Consider the following 14571-nt stretch of genomic DNA (forward strand, 5'->3'; position numbering starts at 1 on the left):
TCTGTAGACATGTGTGTGGGTTGTGTATAAGTTTGTTCAACTGTGTCTATACGATGTGCTACGGATATGTTCGTATGTAGCGGCAGCCTTGTCGGCTTGCGCATGATATTAATATGTAGTGGCAGCCTTGCCGGCTTGCGTATCTTCTTATGATTTGATCAGTTGTGACTACTCAGGAGACAGTTATCTGGACATATATATATGATGACGTTATGAACCTTCGGAGTTCTTTTGCAAGTTTCCATATTGTTCATAGTTTCAATTTGGCTATATCTAACAGACACGTATATGAGTGTCCAGCTCGGGCACTAGTCATGGCCCATGGGGTTGGGTCGTGACCCACAACAACCCAAATCTAATCAAACTTGCCCAAGGTCTTCGGAAGACCAACCACGAAATCCATAGCAATCTCCCACTTCCACTCGGGAATAGGCATCTTTTGAAGCACACCACCTGGTCTCTGGTGTTCATACTTAACCTGCTGGAAATTCGAACACTAGGCAACAAACTCCATAATGTCTCTCTTCATCTTACCTCACCAGTAGTGTTGTCTCAAATCACGATACATCTTTGTTGCCCCCGGATGAATGGAATACCTGGAACTATGAGCCTCTTTCAAGATCAACGGAATCAAATCACCAACTCTAGGAACGCAAATGCGCCCCTCAATCCTCAAAACACCCTCATCATCAAGAATAGCGTCCTTGGCTTCTCCACTTAGCACCTTATCCCGAATCCTGCACAATTTCACATCCTCAAACTGCTGGGCCCTATCTGCTCCAAAAGAGACGACCTCGCCTCCACACAAGCTAGAACCCTACCATGTTCTGAAATATCAAGTCTCACCATACTATTAGCAAACACTGCACCTCCATGGCTAAAGAACACTCTCCCACAATCAAACGCGCCAAGCTACCCATATTCACTGCCTTTCGGCTCAACGCATCAGCTACCACATTAGCCTTTCCCGGATGATAAAGAATGGTGATATCATAGTTCTTAAGCAAATCTATCCATCTACGCTGCCTCGAATTTAGGTCCCGCTGATTAAACACATGCTGAAGACTACGGTGATCCGTGAACACCTCACAATGGACTCCATACAAGTAATGTCTCAAAATCTTCAAAGCGAAGACTACTGCAGCCAACTCTAAGTCATAAGTGGGGTAGTTTTTCTCGTGAACCTTCAACTGTCTCGAAGCATACGCGATCACCCTACCCTCTTGCATCAACACACAACCCAAGTCAATCCGAGAAGCATCACAATAAATAGTAAAGTCCTTTCCCTCTACAGGTAAAGCCAAAATCGGGGCTGAAGTCAATAAAGCCTTGAGCTTTTGAAAGCTCTCCTCACATTCATCGGACCATTGGAAAGGCACATTCTTTTGAGTCAACCTAGTCAAATGGGAAGCAATAGATGAAAATCCCTTTACAAATCGGCGATAATAACTCGCAAGGCCTACGAAGCTCCGAATCTCAGTCACTGAAGTAGGCCTGGCCCAATCTCTAACCGCCTCAATCTTCTTGGGATCAACCATAATCCCATCCTTGGACACAACATGTCCCAAAAATTCTACGGAACTGAGCTTGAACTCACACTTGGAAAACTTGGCATACAATTTCTTCTCCTTTAACAGGCCAAGCACGATCCTCAGATGCTTCTCATGATCTTCCTTACACAGAGAGTACACCAGGATGTCATCAATAAACACGATCACAAATGAATCCAAGTAAGGCTTGAAGATCCCATTCATCATATCCATGAAGGATGTAGGGGCATTAGTAAGCCCGAAAGACATCACCAAGAACTCATAATGACCATAACGGGTCCTGAAAGCAGTTTTCGGAACATCCTCCGCTCGAATGATAGCCTGACCTTAAATCAATCTTAGAAAAGATCGACGCACCCTGAAGCTGGTCAAATAAGTCATCAATGCGGGGTATTGGATACTTATTTCTGATTGTAACCTTGTTTAATTGCCGATAATCGATACACATCCGCATGGTACCATCTTTCTTCTCCACAAACAGAATAGGAGCCTCTGAACGATCAAAATCTATAAAATATGCGATCTACGTTAGAATACGAATCTAAGGACACCTATATTGCTATATTTATATTCGAGACCCAAAAACGCACCCCAAAAAGTGGCCTTGGGCCCACAAGGGCAAGATTGAAATTTTATTGAAAAATAATTTCACCCATTATCTAAGGATCATATATTTTTAAAATTGGTCAATTTCATCCATAAATGGACTCTCAAATCATTAACTCTCCTTTCTTAGGACTAGGACTCGAAACCTTTAATTTACCCCAATATTCAATTACTACACCCACTATATAAAAAAAGAAAATATGAAACCGAAACTAAGTTACCAAACCAGTAAATTCAACGCCGAATTAAAAATATGCAAAACATTAACCTATGCCCTATTCATCCATTCTATACTATTTCTCAATGATTAGCTCATAATCAATATGTTCCTCAATTTGAAAACTCACAAAATTGGCCCCAATTGTCTCTGCCTCTAACTTGTCCGTTCCCATTTATTTTGTTGACTAAATCGTCACTTTCTTGTAATAATATACAAAACTATTAAAAGTCCTTTTGTACTTTCACATGTGATAATAACCGGATGAGTTGATAATATCATCTAATAATTGATAACCATTCTTGTGCGGTCAACAAATATAATTTTAGTCAAAGAAATACAACTCCATACCTGATGTCCCTAAAATTTACTTTCAAGAGAAGAAATTTCCTTTCAGTTGTTTGCCTCCGTGTAGTGTCAAAGTGTTCCCCTTCCTTTCTTTTCTTTTTCTTGCTAAAAGTTAACTGTATTATTTGATAGTTGATACCCTATGCCACTATGCTATATGGGTAATGAGAAGTGGGCTAAGCCCAATTACGTATTCTAATAGTTTTTACAATTTAATTATTCATTTAACCATTTATACAAAATAAAGTCATTCGGTCAAATACTTTATTTATCAACTTGTATCTTATATGAGCAAAACTCATATTCCTATAAATAAATTATTCACATATATTAAATAAATATATTTCAAAAAGTACCGCCAATTAAATCACCGTGCCACTAATTTCCGCAAGTCAAGAATACCCTTTAAAACTACGAAAAGGGTATTTTAGCAAAATCGAGTTCAAAAGTGCTAAACAACCAAACGGGTCGTTACAACTTTATCTTATTTCTTTAGTTGAATGTCTATGCTGTGACTTGAATGGAACAACTTATTGGGTGCTCGACCATATTATTTTGATTATACTTATCGAAAACAGGATAATTATATGAATGTTTGGTGCGGTGTAGGAAGAGTCAACATATAAATATCAAGAACTTGAGTAAATTTTGTGTTCATTAACTTTTTTATGCGAATGCTTCAGTTTATTTGGAGGTTCGAAGTTCTGTAGCCTCCTGCATCTGTTTATGTTAATTGGAATATTATAATTTAATTTATACACTTAACCAATTAGAGGCGTTATCATATCTCTCTATTCAACAATCTAGAAAAACCTCATATCTTATACTTGCAAGTAATTCTCTTTCTATGAATACTAGAATGAGCATTTTACTTCCGTCTTTAACAGTATACTGTTTTTGTAGGTGGATTTGGTTACTTTAGCAAAAAAATCTGTTAAGTTACATGTAGAAAATCAAAATAATAATGTTCTACTTGGTAACTTCGCCTAAAATATGTGAGTAACCTGAGAAACCAATTCTTTAGAAATCTAATGGATTCATCAACAAACTCTGAATTTTATTGCACTTAACACAAGATCTTACATCAATTTTAGATGGAGGAAACGATTTTTCCTTCCACGGTGTCCTTATCAACGGTCGTAGATCAAATGATTTAACTTTGATGAATAATAAAATTTAATATGGGCAAATAAGTAACATAACATTCTTTTATGATTTTTTTCTATGACGCGTATTGCGCGTGTACTGTACTAGTTACAAACTTTAGAGCAGGGGACACGAGGAATATAAGTATACCCTACTGACTTTTTAACCAAACTGTTGAAATTCACGAAAATTATAGTTGCAAAATATTACTTTTTTCTTTCCCTTATCGAACATCAATTTAATTAATTTTTGAAATTAAATTAAACTAGATCAATTTAATATTGTAAATTTTAAATTTATACATTTAAAATCAATATAAATTGTAACTTTTCTCATGTCAACATGATAGAAAAAATAAATTATAAAATTATAATCAAAATTTATATAATTTGAATCTTAGAAAATGAAAACTATCACATAAGTTAAATGAAGGAGTACCAGGTAAAACATACTAGACGTATAATTCTGCTATTAGTACTCCCTCCATCCCAATCTATATGATTCTCTTTCCTTTTTAGTTGGTGCAAGAAAAATGATATCTTTCTATATTTAGCAATAATTTAATTTTAAAATATCTATTTTACCCTTAACAAAATAATTTCTAACAACACAAATTTCAATAACTTGTTTAAGATCACAAAATTTCCTTTTTTTTCCCTAAGGTGTTCAGTCAAACACCCCGATTAGACAAGTGAGGGATGGCTCAGTGGTTAAGCACCTCCACCCACGACCGGTAGGTCCTGGATTCGAGTCACAGTGGAGGGGAAGTGTGGAAACACTATAAATCCTCCTAAATGGGAGGGGAAATTAAAAAAAAAAAAAAAAAAAAACACCCCGATTTATCTTACGTCCCTTTAATGAATAGTGGTAGTAGTAGAAAAGAAAAGCGTTTAGTATACAGTATATACATAATCGTCTTTTTTTTTTTTTAAAAGTGTACCATTAGAAAGAAAAGAAAAACACGGGACACCAAATCCCTTTATTCCATACGATTCAGATCAATAACACCATAAGCCCTATTCGATATCACTTGAAAATATGGGAGCCGACATTGAAGAAAACGAGTTGAAGAAATTGGAATACCTCTCTTTAATTTCTAAGGTATGTTCTGAATTGGAAGCACATTTAGGGTTTGGTGATAAGGTTTTAGCTGAATTTATAACTGAACTTGGTAGAAATTGCTCTACAGTAGATGAATTTGATGCTAAGTTGAAAGAAAGTGGTGCTGAAATGCCTGATTATTTCGTTAGAACATTGCTCACTATTATCCATGCTATTTTGCCTCCTAAAACGAAGGAAAAGGAGTCGAAAAAAGATGAGGGTGACTCCGAGTTTTCGGCTTTGAAGATTAGAGATAATAGGGAGCGAGTTAAGGAATTGGAGAAGGAGATTGAGCTTGAGGTTAAGAGTAAGACGAGAGATAATGGGGAGGAAGAAGAACGGGATAATAGGAGGCGAGATTATAGAAGAGAAAGGGGTAGAGACAGGGATAATAGGGGTAGAGATCGAGATAGGGATGATTATGATGATGCTAAGAGTCAAAGGCCTCCAAAAACTGAACGCAGGCGCAAAGATAGGGATCGGGATGATTATGATGATGGTAGAGGTGAACGTAGGGGTCCAGAAAGGCGTCGAGATAGGGATAGCGATGATTATGATGATGGTAGAGGTGAACCTAGGGCTCCAGAAAGGCGTAGAGATAGAGATAGAGATAGGGATAGGGATAGAGATGGGAAGGGTAGGAGAGATGAGTATGAGCAAGACAAGGATGGTGATGATCGGAGAGATAAGAGGAAGTCGAGGAATCATGTGGATGAGCCGGAGTTGTATGAAGTGTATAAGGGGAGAGTATCCAGGGTGATGGATTCTGGTTGTTTTGTTCAGCTGAGTGATTTTAGAGGGAAAGAAGGTTTGGTGCACGTTTCACAGCTTGCTACTAGAAGGGTAAGTAATGCCAAAGATTTAGTGAAGAGGGATCAGGAGGTTTTTGTGAAGGTTATCTCTATAAGTGGTCAGAAGCTGAGTTTGGCGATGCGAGATGTTGATCAGAATACAGGAAAGGATCTGTTGCCATTAAAGAAGAGCTCAGGCGATGATGGGATGACAACAAATCCTTCAGGCATGAATGGTGAGGGCTCTAAGATCAGGGTTGGCCTCTCAGGAATCCCGATTATAGAGCAGGAGGATGTAGCTCCATCACGTAGACCGCTGAAGAGGATGAGTTCGCCTGAAAAGTGGGAAGCGAAACAGCTTATTGCTGCAGGTGTTTTGGGGGTGCAGGAACATCCCATGTTTGATGAAGAAGGGGATGGGATGCTATATCAGGAAGAAGGTGCTGAAGAAGAGCTTGAGGTTGAGTTGAATGACGACGAACCCCCTTTCTTGCAAGGGCAGAGTCGTTATTCAGTTGATATGTCCCCTGTTAAAATTTTTAAAAATCCTGAAGGGTCATTGAGTCGCGCTGCTGCACTACAATCAGCTTTGATAAAGGAGAGAAGGGAAGTAAGAGAGCAGCAACAGAGAACAATGCTTGATTCGATCCCAAAGGATCTGAACAGACCATGGGAAGACCCAATGCCAGAGACAGGTGAGAGGCATCTAGCACAGGAGCTGAGGGGTGTTGGTTTGTCTGCCTATGACATGCCAGAATGGAAGAAGGATGCTTATGGTAAAGCCTTGACCTTTGGCCAGAGGTCCAAGCTATCCCTACAGGAGCAGAGGCAGAGTCTTCCTATTTACAAATTGAAGAAAGAACTGGTTCAGGCTGTCCATGATAACCAGGTTCTGGTCGTCATTGGTGAGACAGGTTCTGGCAAGACAACACAGGTTACACAGTATCTAGCCGAGGCAGGGTATACAACGAGGGGGAAAATTGGCTGTACTCAACCTCGTCGAGTGGCTGCAATGTCAGTGGCTAAGAGAGTTGCGGAGGAATTTGGTTGTCGATTAGGTGAAGAGGTTGGCTATGCTATTCGTTTTGAAGATTGTACTGGGCCAGAAACTGTTATCAAATATATGACTGATGGTATGCTTCTGAGGGAGATCCTGATTGATGATAATTTGTCCCAGTATTCAGTCGTAATGCTTGATGAAGCACACGAAAGAACAATTCACACTGATGTTCTCTTTGGTTTGCTTAAGCAGCTTATGAAGAGGAGACCCGACCTTCGTCTAATTGTCACATCTGCAACTTTGGATGCAGAGAAGTTTTCTGGTTATTTCTTTGACTGCAACATCTTTACAATCCCAGGAAGAACTTTTCCAGTAGAGATACTCTACACAAAGCAGCCAGAAAGTGATTACCTTGATGCGGCTTTAATTACTGTTATGCAGATCCACTTGACAGAACCTGAAGGTGATGTCCTCCTTTTCTTGACTGGTCAAGAGGAGATTGACTATGCGTGCCAGTGTCTCTATGAGAGGATGAAAGGACTAGGTAAAAATGTTCCTGAACTGATCATACTACCTGTCTATAGTGCCTTGCCCAGTGAAATGCAGTCCAGAATTTTTGATCCTGCCCCTCCTGGGAAGAGAAAAGTTGTTGTTGCTACAAATATTGCTGAAGCTTCTTTGACAATTGATGGTATATATTATGTTATCGATCCTGGCTTTGCAAAGCAGAATGTCTACAATCCAAAACAGGGGCTTGATTCACTGGTTATTACTCCTATTTCACAAGCATCAGCAAAGCAACGAGCAGGGCGTGCTGGACGAACTGGACCTGGGAAGTGCTACCGTCTGTATACTGAAAGTGCATTCCACAGTGAGATGTCCCCTACCGCGATTCCAGAAATCCAGAGGATAAATCTTGGGAACACGGTTCTTATGATGAAAGCAATGGGTATTAATGATCTTCTGTCGTTTGATTTCATGGACCCACCTTCCCCTCAGGCTCTCATATCTGCCATGGAGCAACTTTACACTCTTGGAGCACTGGATGAAGAGGGGCTTCTGACGAAACTCGGAAGAAAAATGGCAGAATTTCCGTTAGATCCTCCTTTGTCCAAGATGCTTCTTGCTAGCGTGGACCTTGGCTGTAGTGATGAGATCTTGACCATCATTGCTATGATTCAAACTGGAAACATCTTTTACCGACCAAGGGAAAAACAAGCTCAGGCAGATCAGAAAAGGGCCAAATTTTTTCAGCCTGAGGGTGATCATCTTACCTTGCTTGCTGTTTATGAAGCTTGGAAAGCCAAAAACTTTTCAGGTCCATGGTGTTTTGAAAATTTTGTCCAGTCACGATCTCTTAGGAGGGCACAGGATGTTAGAAAGCAGCTTCTCTCCATCATGGACAAGTATGTATTTCATTTCCTTTTCCATATTTTTCATTCCAAGCCTTGTTCTTTCTTACTGTTTACTTATTAACCTTCATTGACTGTTAGCTTAATTGACTTGGGCTTATTTTGTGGATCTCTGTGCCTGATGTTTATTAAATTCCCTCCTTTAGGTTAGAAACTTATATGGTTGCGACTCAATTCTGAATCTTGCTTACTTGTGCAGGTATAAATTGGATGTTGTGAGTGCTGGAAAGAATTTCACAAAGATCCGGAAGGCTATTGGAGCAGGTTTCTTTTTTCATGCTGCTAGAAAGGATCCTCAAGAGGGTTATAGAACTCTAGTTGAGAACCAGCCAGTTTACATCCATCCTAGCAGTGCTCTTTTCCAAAGACAGCCGGACTGGGTTATTTATCACGAGCTTGTTATGACAACAAAGGAGTACATGCGCGAGGTGACCGTGGTTGATCCCAAATGGCTTGTTGAGTTGGCACCAAGATTCTTCAAGGTGGCTGACCCAACAAAATTAAGCAAGCGCAAGAGACAGGAACGTATTGAACCTCTTTATGATAGATATCATGAACCAAACTCGTGGCGTTTGAGTAAACGACGAGCGTGATGTCTCTCTCTTTTTTTTTTTTGGGTTCTGTGTTGGTTCAGTGAAATGCCCACTGTTTGTTTCTGTAAAAGTGACATATTTGGTCAATCTATAACATAACTTTTGACAATTAGAAATGTAGATTGTATTGTCGAAAGGACGAACATGGTTGCTTTACATCAACTGTACCTCATGCGTATCGCTTATATATAAGTCCCCATGTCTTTATTAAAATCATTGTCTCCCTCATGTCTTTCCCTTGGTTTATGGGTTTTGGTTTTCTCCGTTCTCCTTCTACTTCATCTGCCATTTTTCTTCCATGTTTCCTCTGCCATTCTAACTGATGCTTTGCTCTTCTTTAACACTTTGCTCCAATAGTAGCTGGTAGTCCTTCCTTATATAAAAAAAAAAGAAAAGCCGGTAGTCCTTGTTGGCTTATTTTGTTGATTGACAAGTTTGTCTGAGATTTGACAGCATTTTCCCCTTATGTGATTTCATTATTTTTTGTTATCCTCGGCTAATTCTTAACTGTTTTGGATCGATTTAGATTCTGTTTCTTGCATCTGCATTCTTGGTTGGACAAGTTGTATTCAGTTAATATGTATTTTCAAATGTTAATGGGTTAACATCAAGTTGTGAGAAAGATAGTTGCATGCTTAGGGGGAGAAAAAGTATCAAACCGAGGGAGAATCTGGACCACCAGTACAAACTTTGGTCCTAATCGAGGAAGGAAAAGGTAAGAGAAGGGGCAATCAAAGAAGGAGCATCAAAAAACTGTTGCCAAAGTGTTGCAGACTTGATAGCCGAACATTAATTAGGTATCAACCAATCTCTAACATCTATTTGTTGGTTTTTATAGCTTTTAATTGGGTTGCAGTTGCTTCCATGGTTCCATACTAAAAGGGGTGCGTGCGTATAGGATAGAGTTTGTATATGCAGTTTTTCCGTTGTAGCGAAAAAACATGTCAGTTTTTGTGCTCAAATCACTGGTTTTGCTACATCAAACAGATTTCCTTCGTTCTGATTCTTTTGGTGCTACTTTATTCTGCCTCTTTACTTGCAGGATATTAAGAGCCGTGCTCTTAAGGTTGCAGTAGTTGGAACCCGCACAAATATTTCCTATAGTATGATCTGCTATTTGCTTTCAAGTGTAGAGGTTTGCTTTCATTTGCACATAACATCTCTGATAAAACTCCTGTTCAAGCTTTTAAAGAATGGTCCATTGATTCTAAGGAGCCGTTTGGACATTGTTTGAAACCATGTTTGGACATGTAATTTAGATATCTTAAGTTATATTTTCTCTTATAGACATAAAAACCCCACAAGTTGTGAAAAGTATCAAAACAATCCCAATTCTTATACAATCTTACCAAATGAGCAAGTCATAGTTCATAACAAAATTAATACGCTACTAGAAGGCCTTTCTAAAAAATACAACATTAATTGATCAAACTTTAGTTCAATAAAAACGTAAATTTAACCTGAATAGTGATGTAACTACTCTTTAATATAATCCTTCCACATGGTAGACATAAATAAAGGTTGGTGGAAGTTAATGCGGTTGGTAAATGGTTGGTGGAAGTAATTGTTAAAAATATTTATCAACTTATGGGTCTTTTTTTATAAAATATAAACTTATGGGTCAAGTTTTATATTTAAAATTTTTGAAACCATAAGATGAAATGCATGTCCAAATGCTGATTTCATCTCATGATTTCAAACCATGGTCTCAAACTGCATGTCCAAACGCCTACTAAGTAAATATGATAAGAATCTGTTACAGAAGTTTAACTCATTTTACTAAGAATTTTTTTTCCTTATCAGAAAAAAAAAAAATCTAAGTAAATATGAGTTTAACTTCTGTAACAGATTCTTATCATATAACACTATTAGCTGACTGATACAGTCCTTTAGCAGTTCTCCATTTTGTTTATCTTTTTCTCTGTTTTTTGTTTAATTTCCAATTTTCTTTGTAGGTATTAATATTTTAGTATTAAACATGCGAACTGTAATTGCATTGTTCATAGACTATAGTAATGGTCAGATTATTAATGTGGATGCCATTGCCTTTGTAATTGATAAGTTCTCCATACAACTGATAGTATTTACACTTTTTCCTAAAAGCTTGACTATTTCAATGGGCAAGTAAAGAATAAGCAGTAACTTATATGGTACGGCGAGGAAAATGATGGTATCATCTTTTACCAGTTTCTGTCATTGCATGACAGTTAAAGTCTGATAAGTAGAATTTCGGATAATGAACCTTCACATGTATTTGAAGTTTGTGAGTGTTTATCATGTAGAAGTTCAGTTTTCAGAGCTTATTTTCTGTGTAGCCTTCGATGGATCATGTTGTTCATGTCCAAAAGCGTGTAGTTTATCAGTGCCCGCATTATTTTGACTTGTTTCTTATATGGTGTGTCAACTCTATTTTTGTGGTAGGAGATCTCTGTGATAATTGTTATGCGCTTTAATTTGGTAATATTACAACTATATAGACGAGAGAGCACACACATGGATGTGTGTTATTAGGTGGTGCTTTTCCGATTTAGGCTAACTAATAGAAGAAACGAAAGGAAAAAAAAAAAGATATTATAAGATACGTACCCTGCATTTAATAAGCAGTGGAAAACAGATACTACTTTTACTCTATAGATATGCTTTCAATGGCTTGTGTTGGGGCTACTGCAAGTAAATTTTATGTTAATTACATGCTAAATGGCATTAATAATTGCTAACAATTACTAGAACTTGCAGAGATAGTTGTTATCCTCAATGAGGGCAAAAGAAAAAGAGAAAACTATTAACTTGAGAACTTGAGTTGACAAAATTTTGCTATGATGTGTCAAGAGATCACATTTTCAAAAGAAGATCACATTTATCTCAGTGCAAAAGAGTTGCTTCGCAATTAGATTCAACAAGCATAGAGCAAATCGTTTCATATAGATCTCTTACAAGTTCTCTGAATCTTGGCACATGTTGAACTGTGAAGAGAAGGTTTGATCCACCTTCCGATCTCTAAGTTGAGTTGACTTGTCTAAGATGGGGGAATTTACATACTCCATCTGCCCCAATTTATATGGCACAGTTGGAATTTCGAGTCAACCAAGTTTTTCTTGACAGTAAGTTCTTTATAAGCCTTCTAAATATTTTAGGTTGTCAACAATTGTGGTTTATAGTACTTTTATGCAGTTTTCAAATATATAAATTTATTTTGAAAAACTTAAAGCTTCTATGTCCGAATTCACGGTCAAAGTTTAGAAGTCTGAATCTTGAAATTCTAATTGTGTCACATAAATTGGGATAGAGGGAGTACTGATGAGTTCTGGTGGAGCATTGGTTTGACCACGGTTGGTGCTATTTCTGTTAAATATTCAAGAGTATTTGTTGTTAATGATCCTGGAATTCTGAGTTGTGTGTGTAATTATTGCCTGAACCAATTTTTCAATCAACAAATAAAAAGACATCAGAAAATTTAAAACGTGATTATTTGCTGAACTCAAGGTTTAGACAAAGAATATAAGAATTGACAGTTTAGATAGTGCTAGAACCTGATGTCTCATGATGTGCTTATTTTTCTATTCAACTTGGGCTTTACACTAGGTTAACTCAAGGATTCGAAAACTTTGTTGTGCCTAGAGTTGAAAAGGCTGCATACTAAGCGGACATGCTTTGCTTCTGTTGATTTCTTGCCTATCTAGATTTTCTGATTCTCTAATTTGTTTCACTACTGTATATCAGTTTAAATGCTTCAAATCAGAATCTCCAGGTGAAACGTTTTTCACCTGTGCCGAGCTTCTGTTGACTAAACCTTCTTATTGTGAGATTCCTGTAGTCAGAATCTCCAGGTGAAACATTTCATCTGTGCCGAGCTTCTGTTGACTAAACCTTCTTATTGTGAGATTCCTGTAGTCAGAAGTGTAAGAAGGGATATACGTCACATGGAGAGATTATCAATTAAAGCTAAACATATCTTGCGAACAACTTAGAACTACTTCCATAGAAATATTCATAACAAGTACCTTCAACCACTATTTGTTTTGTTTCATGTGGTGTGTACTTAGGCTTTAGCTTCCGGAACTTCATTTAGGCATACAGATGAACATTATAATCCCATTAATGTTTAAGATAAAGTACTTTAGGAAGAATTATTTAAGTGAGATTCATGATTATTCATGGTATTGGATTTGGATGAAGAGTAGCAGGTACTGGGAGCCAGTATACTTTTAGGATTTACTGTGGTTATATTAGTGATTAGTCACCCTACTGTTTGGGTTGAGCATATCTATCTTTGTTGCAGAACTGTTGTATATTTTACCTCTATTCTTGATAGGTTATATTTACCTCTATTCTTTAGGTTGGAACTAAAAGAAAATACGGCGTACACATCCTTATCTTGCATTGCTATCCTCCTTTTCTTTGAACTGTTTGTAAAGCACCACTTAAGCGAAAGCCATGTGTCATAACTAATCTTTAGACCCCGTCTATTAGTTGCAGCTCAAGCTCCAATTGCAGAAGTTGTAGCTACAGCTCAAAGTTTATTTTTGTTCACCTTAATATAATACATACTAATAGCTCAGTGTAGTTCTTGGATTTAGTTATACCCAATCTCAGCTCTCAACTTAAAAAGTGTGAATCAGCTCAGAATTGTGAAGTTATCAAGAAGCTTAAAGTGAATTAGCTTGACGGTGAACCCTCAAAAAGCTCACTGTGCAGTGCATGTAGCTCAATCCTTTTCTCCCAGTTGCATATGTATGAGAAGTCCTGCGTAGTGTATGTTCATACATCTGGATTTTGTTGCCTGGGAAGCTGGTAGGTTGTCCAAATTGTTAGGATGTATTTGTACGTATTAGCAGGTTTGCAAATTCCAGAACTGCTTTTGTGCCATTTCTGTTCTTGAGGCTTACCAACATTTTGTTGGGGCATGAAAGCTTCCTGTTAGCAGTCGTTTGTTGTTGCATGTATGCTTGCAACACAACTCCATGTTGTCCAGGGACTCCAGCAGTTCTTTGTCCCATGAATGCTTGTGTTTTGAGACATTGTCATATTGCTGGGAAAAGATAGTTGCTATATCCTCTTCATTAATTGTGCAAGAGATTTACAATTAAGTCATTACCAAGTTTTTGTGCCGAGGGTCTACCGGAAACAACCTCTCTACCTCCTAAGTTAGGGGTAAGGTCTGCGTACGCTACCCGTTCCAGACCTCACTTTGTGGGATTTCACTGGGTATGTTGTTGTTGTTGTTGTTGTTGTTTTCAATCTAAGAACTATTAATGTCCATCATAGCTATTTTAAGTTCTACAGCTATTTAGTAATGGTATGTTTTTTCAATCACCATGAGTTCATGAATCATGAGTGTGCTTGTTTTGTTGGACGATGGAACATCATTAGTCCTCAGACTGGTTAACATTCCATTCAGTATTTGATGAATTAATTTCGGGAGAAATTTTCAATTACATTTATCCGTTTTACTCAAGGTTCTGGATTCTGTTATACTCCCTGAAGCATCGTATCCATAGCTTCAGGCTGCAGCCTTCAGATACTTCAAGCTTGACTATGTAGGTGCATTATGAGTTAGGCCAGCAAGGTGCTAAAACAACGGTAATTACTCCTAGTTAACTTAGTAGTATTTTTGAAAGTAAATGGAGTATATAATGCAATAATTTAATAACTACGAATTCCAAAACTAATATCCACTATTAATTAGGAGAATCAGAAATCAGTAGATCAGACTCCAAAGGTGAAAAAGGAAAAGGTTGTCCTCTTGCACGGAAGGATATATTTTTTTTTAAATAGTAAAAACTTGAAACTCAATTTTTAAAAAGTTC

At 37.7% G+C, this 14571-nt stretch overlaps 1 protein-coding gene across 2 annotated transcripts; it reads left to right on the forward strand.

Annotated features, from left to right (window-relative positions):
- Nucleotides 1–4792: 4792 nt before the first annotated feature.
- On the forward strand, nucleotides 4793–8977 carry LOC132618503 (probable pre-mRNA-splicing factor ATP-dependent RNA helicase DEAH5). Of its 2 annotated transcripts, XM_060333539.1 has the most exons (3): nucleotides 4793–5497; nucleotides 5567–8165; nucleotides 8371–8977. In XM_060333539.1, exons 1-3 carry the CDS (start codon nucleotides 4906–4908, stop codon nucleotides 8762–8764), a joined length of 3585 nt encoding a protein of 1194 aa, XP_060189522.1. In that variant the 5' UTR covers nucleotides 4793–4905; the 3' UTR covers nucleotides 8765–8977. The 2 variants fall into 2 exon arrangements, with proteins under 2 accessions (XP_060189522.1, XP_060189521.1); XM_060333538.1 differs by having other exon boundaries at nucleotides 4793–8165.
- Nucleotides 8978–14571: the final 5594 nt, after the last annotated feature.

The sequence above is a fragment of the Lycium barbarum genome, chromosome 11, assembly GCF_019175385.1.
Source record: "Lycium barbarum isolate Lr01 chromosome 11, ASM1917538v2, whole genome shotgun sequence".
In the NCBI taxonomy this organism is placed as follows: Eukaryota; Viridiplantae; Streptophyta; class Magnoliopsida; order Solanales; family Solanaceae; genus Lycium; species Lycium barbarum.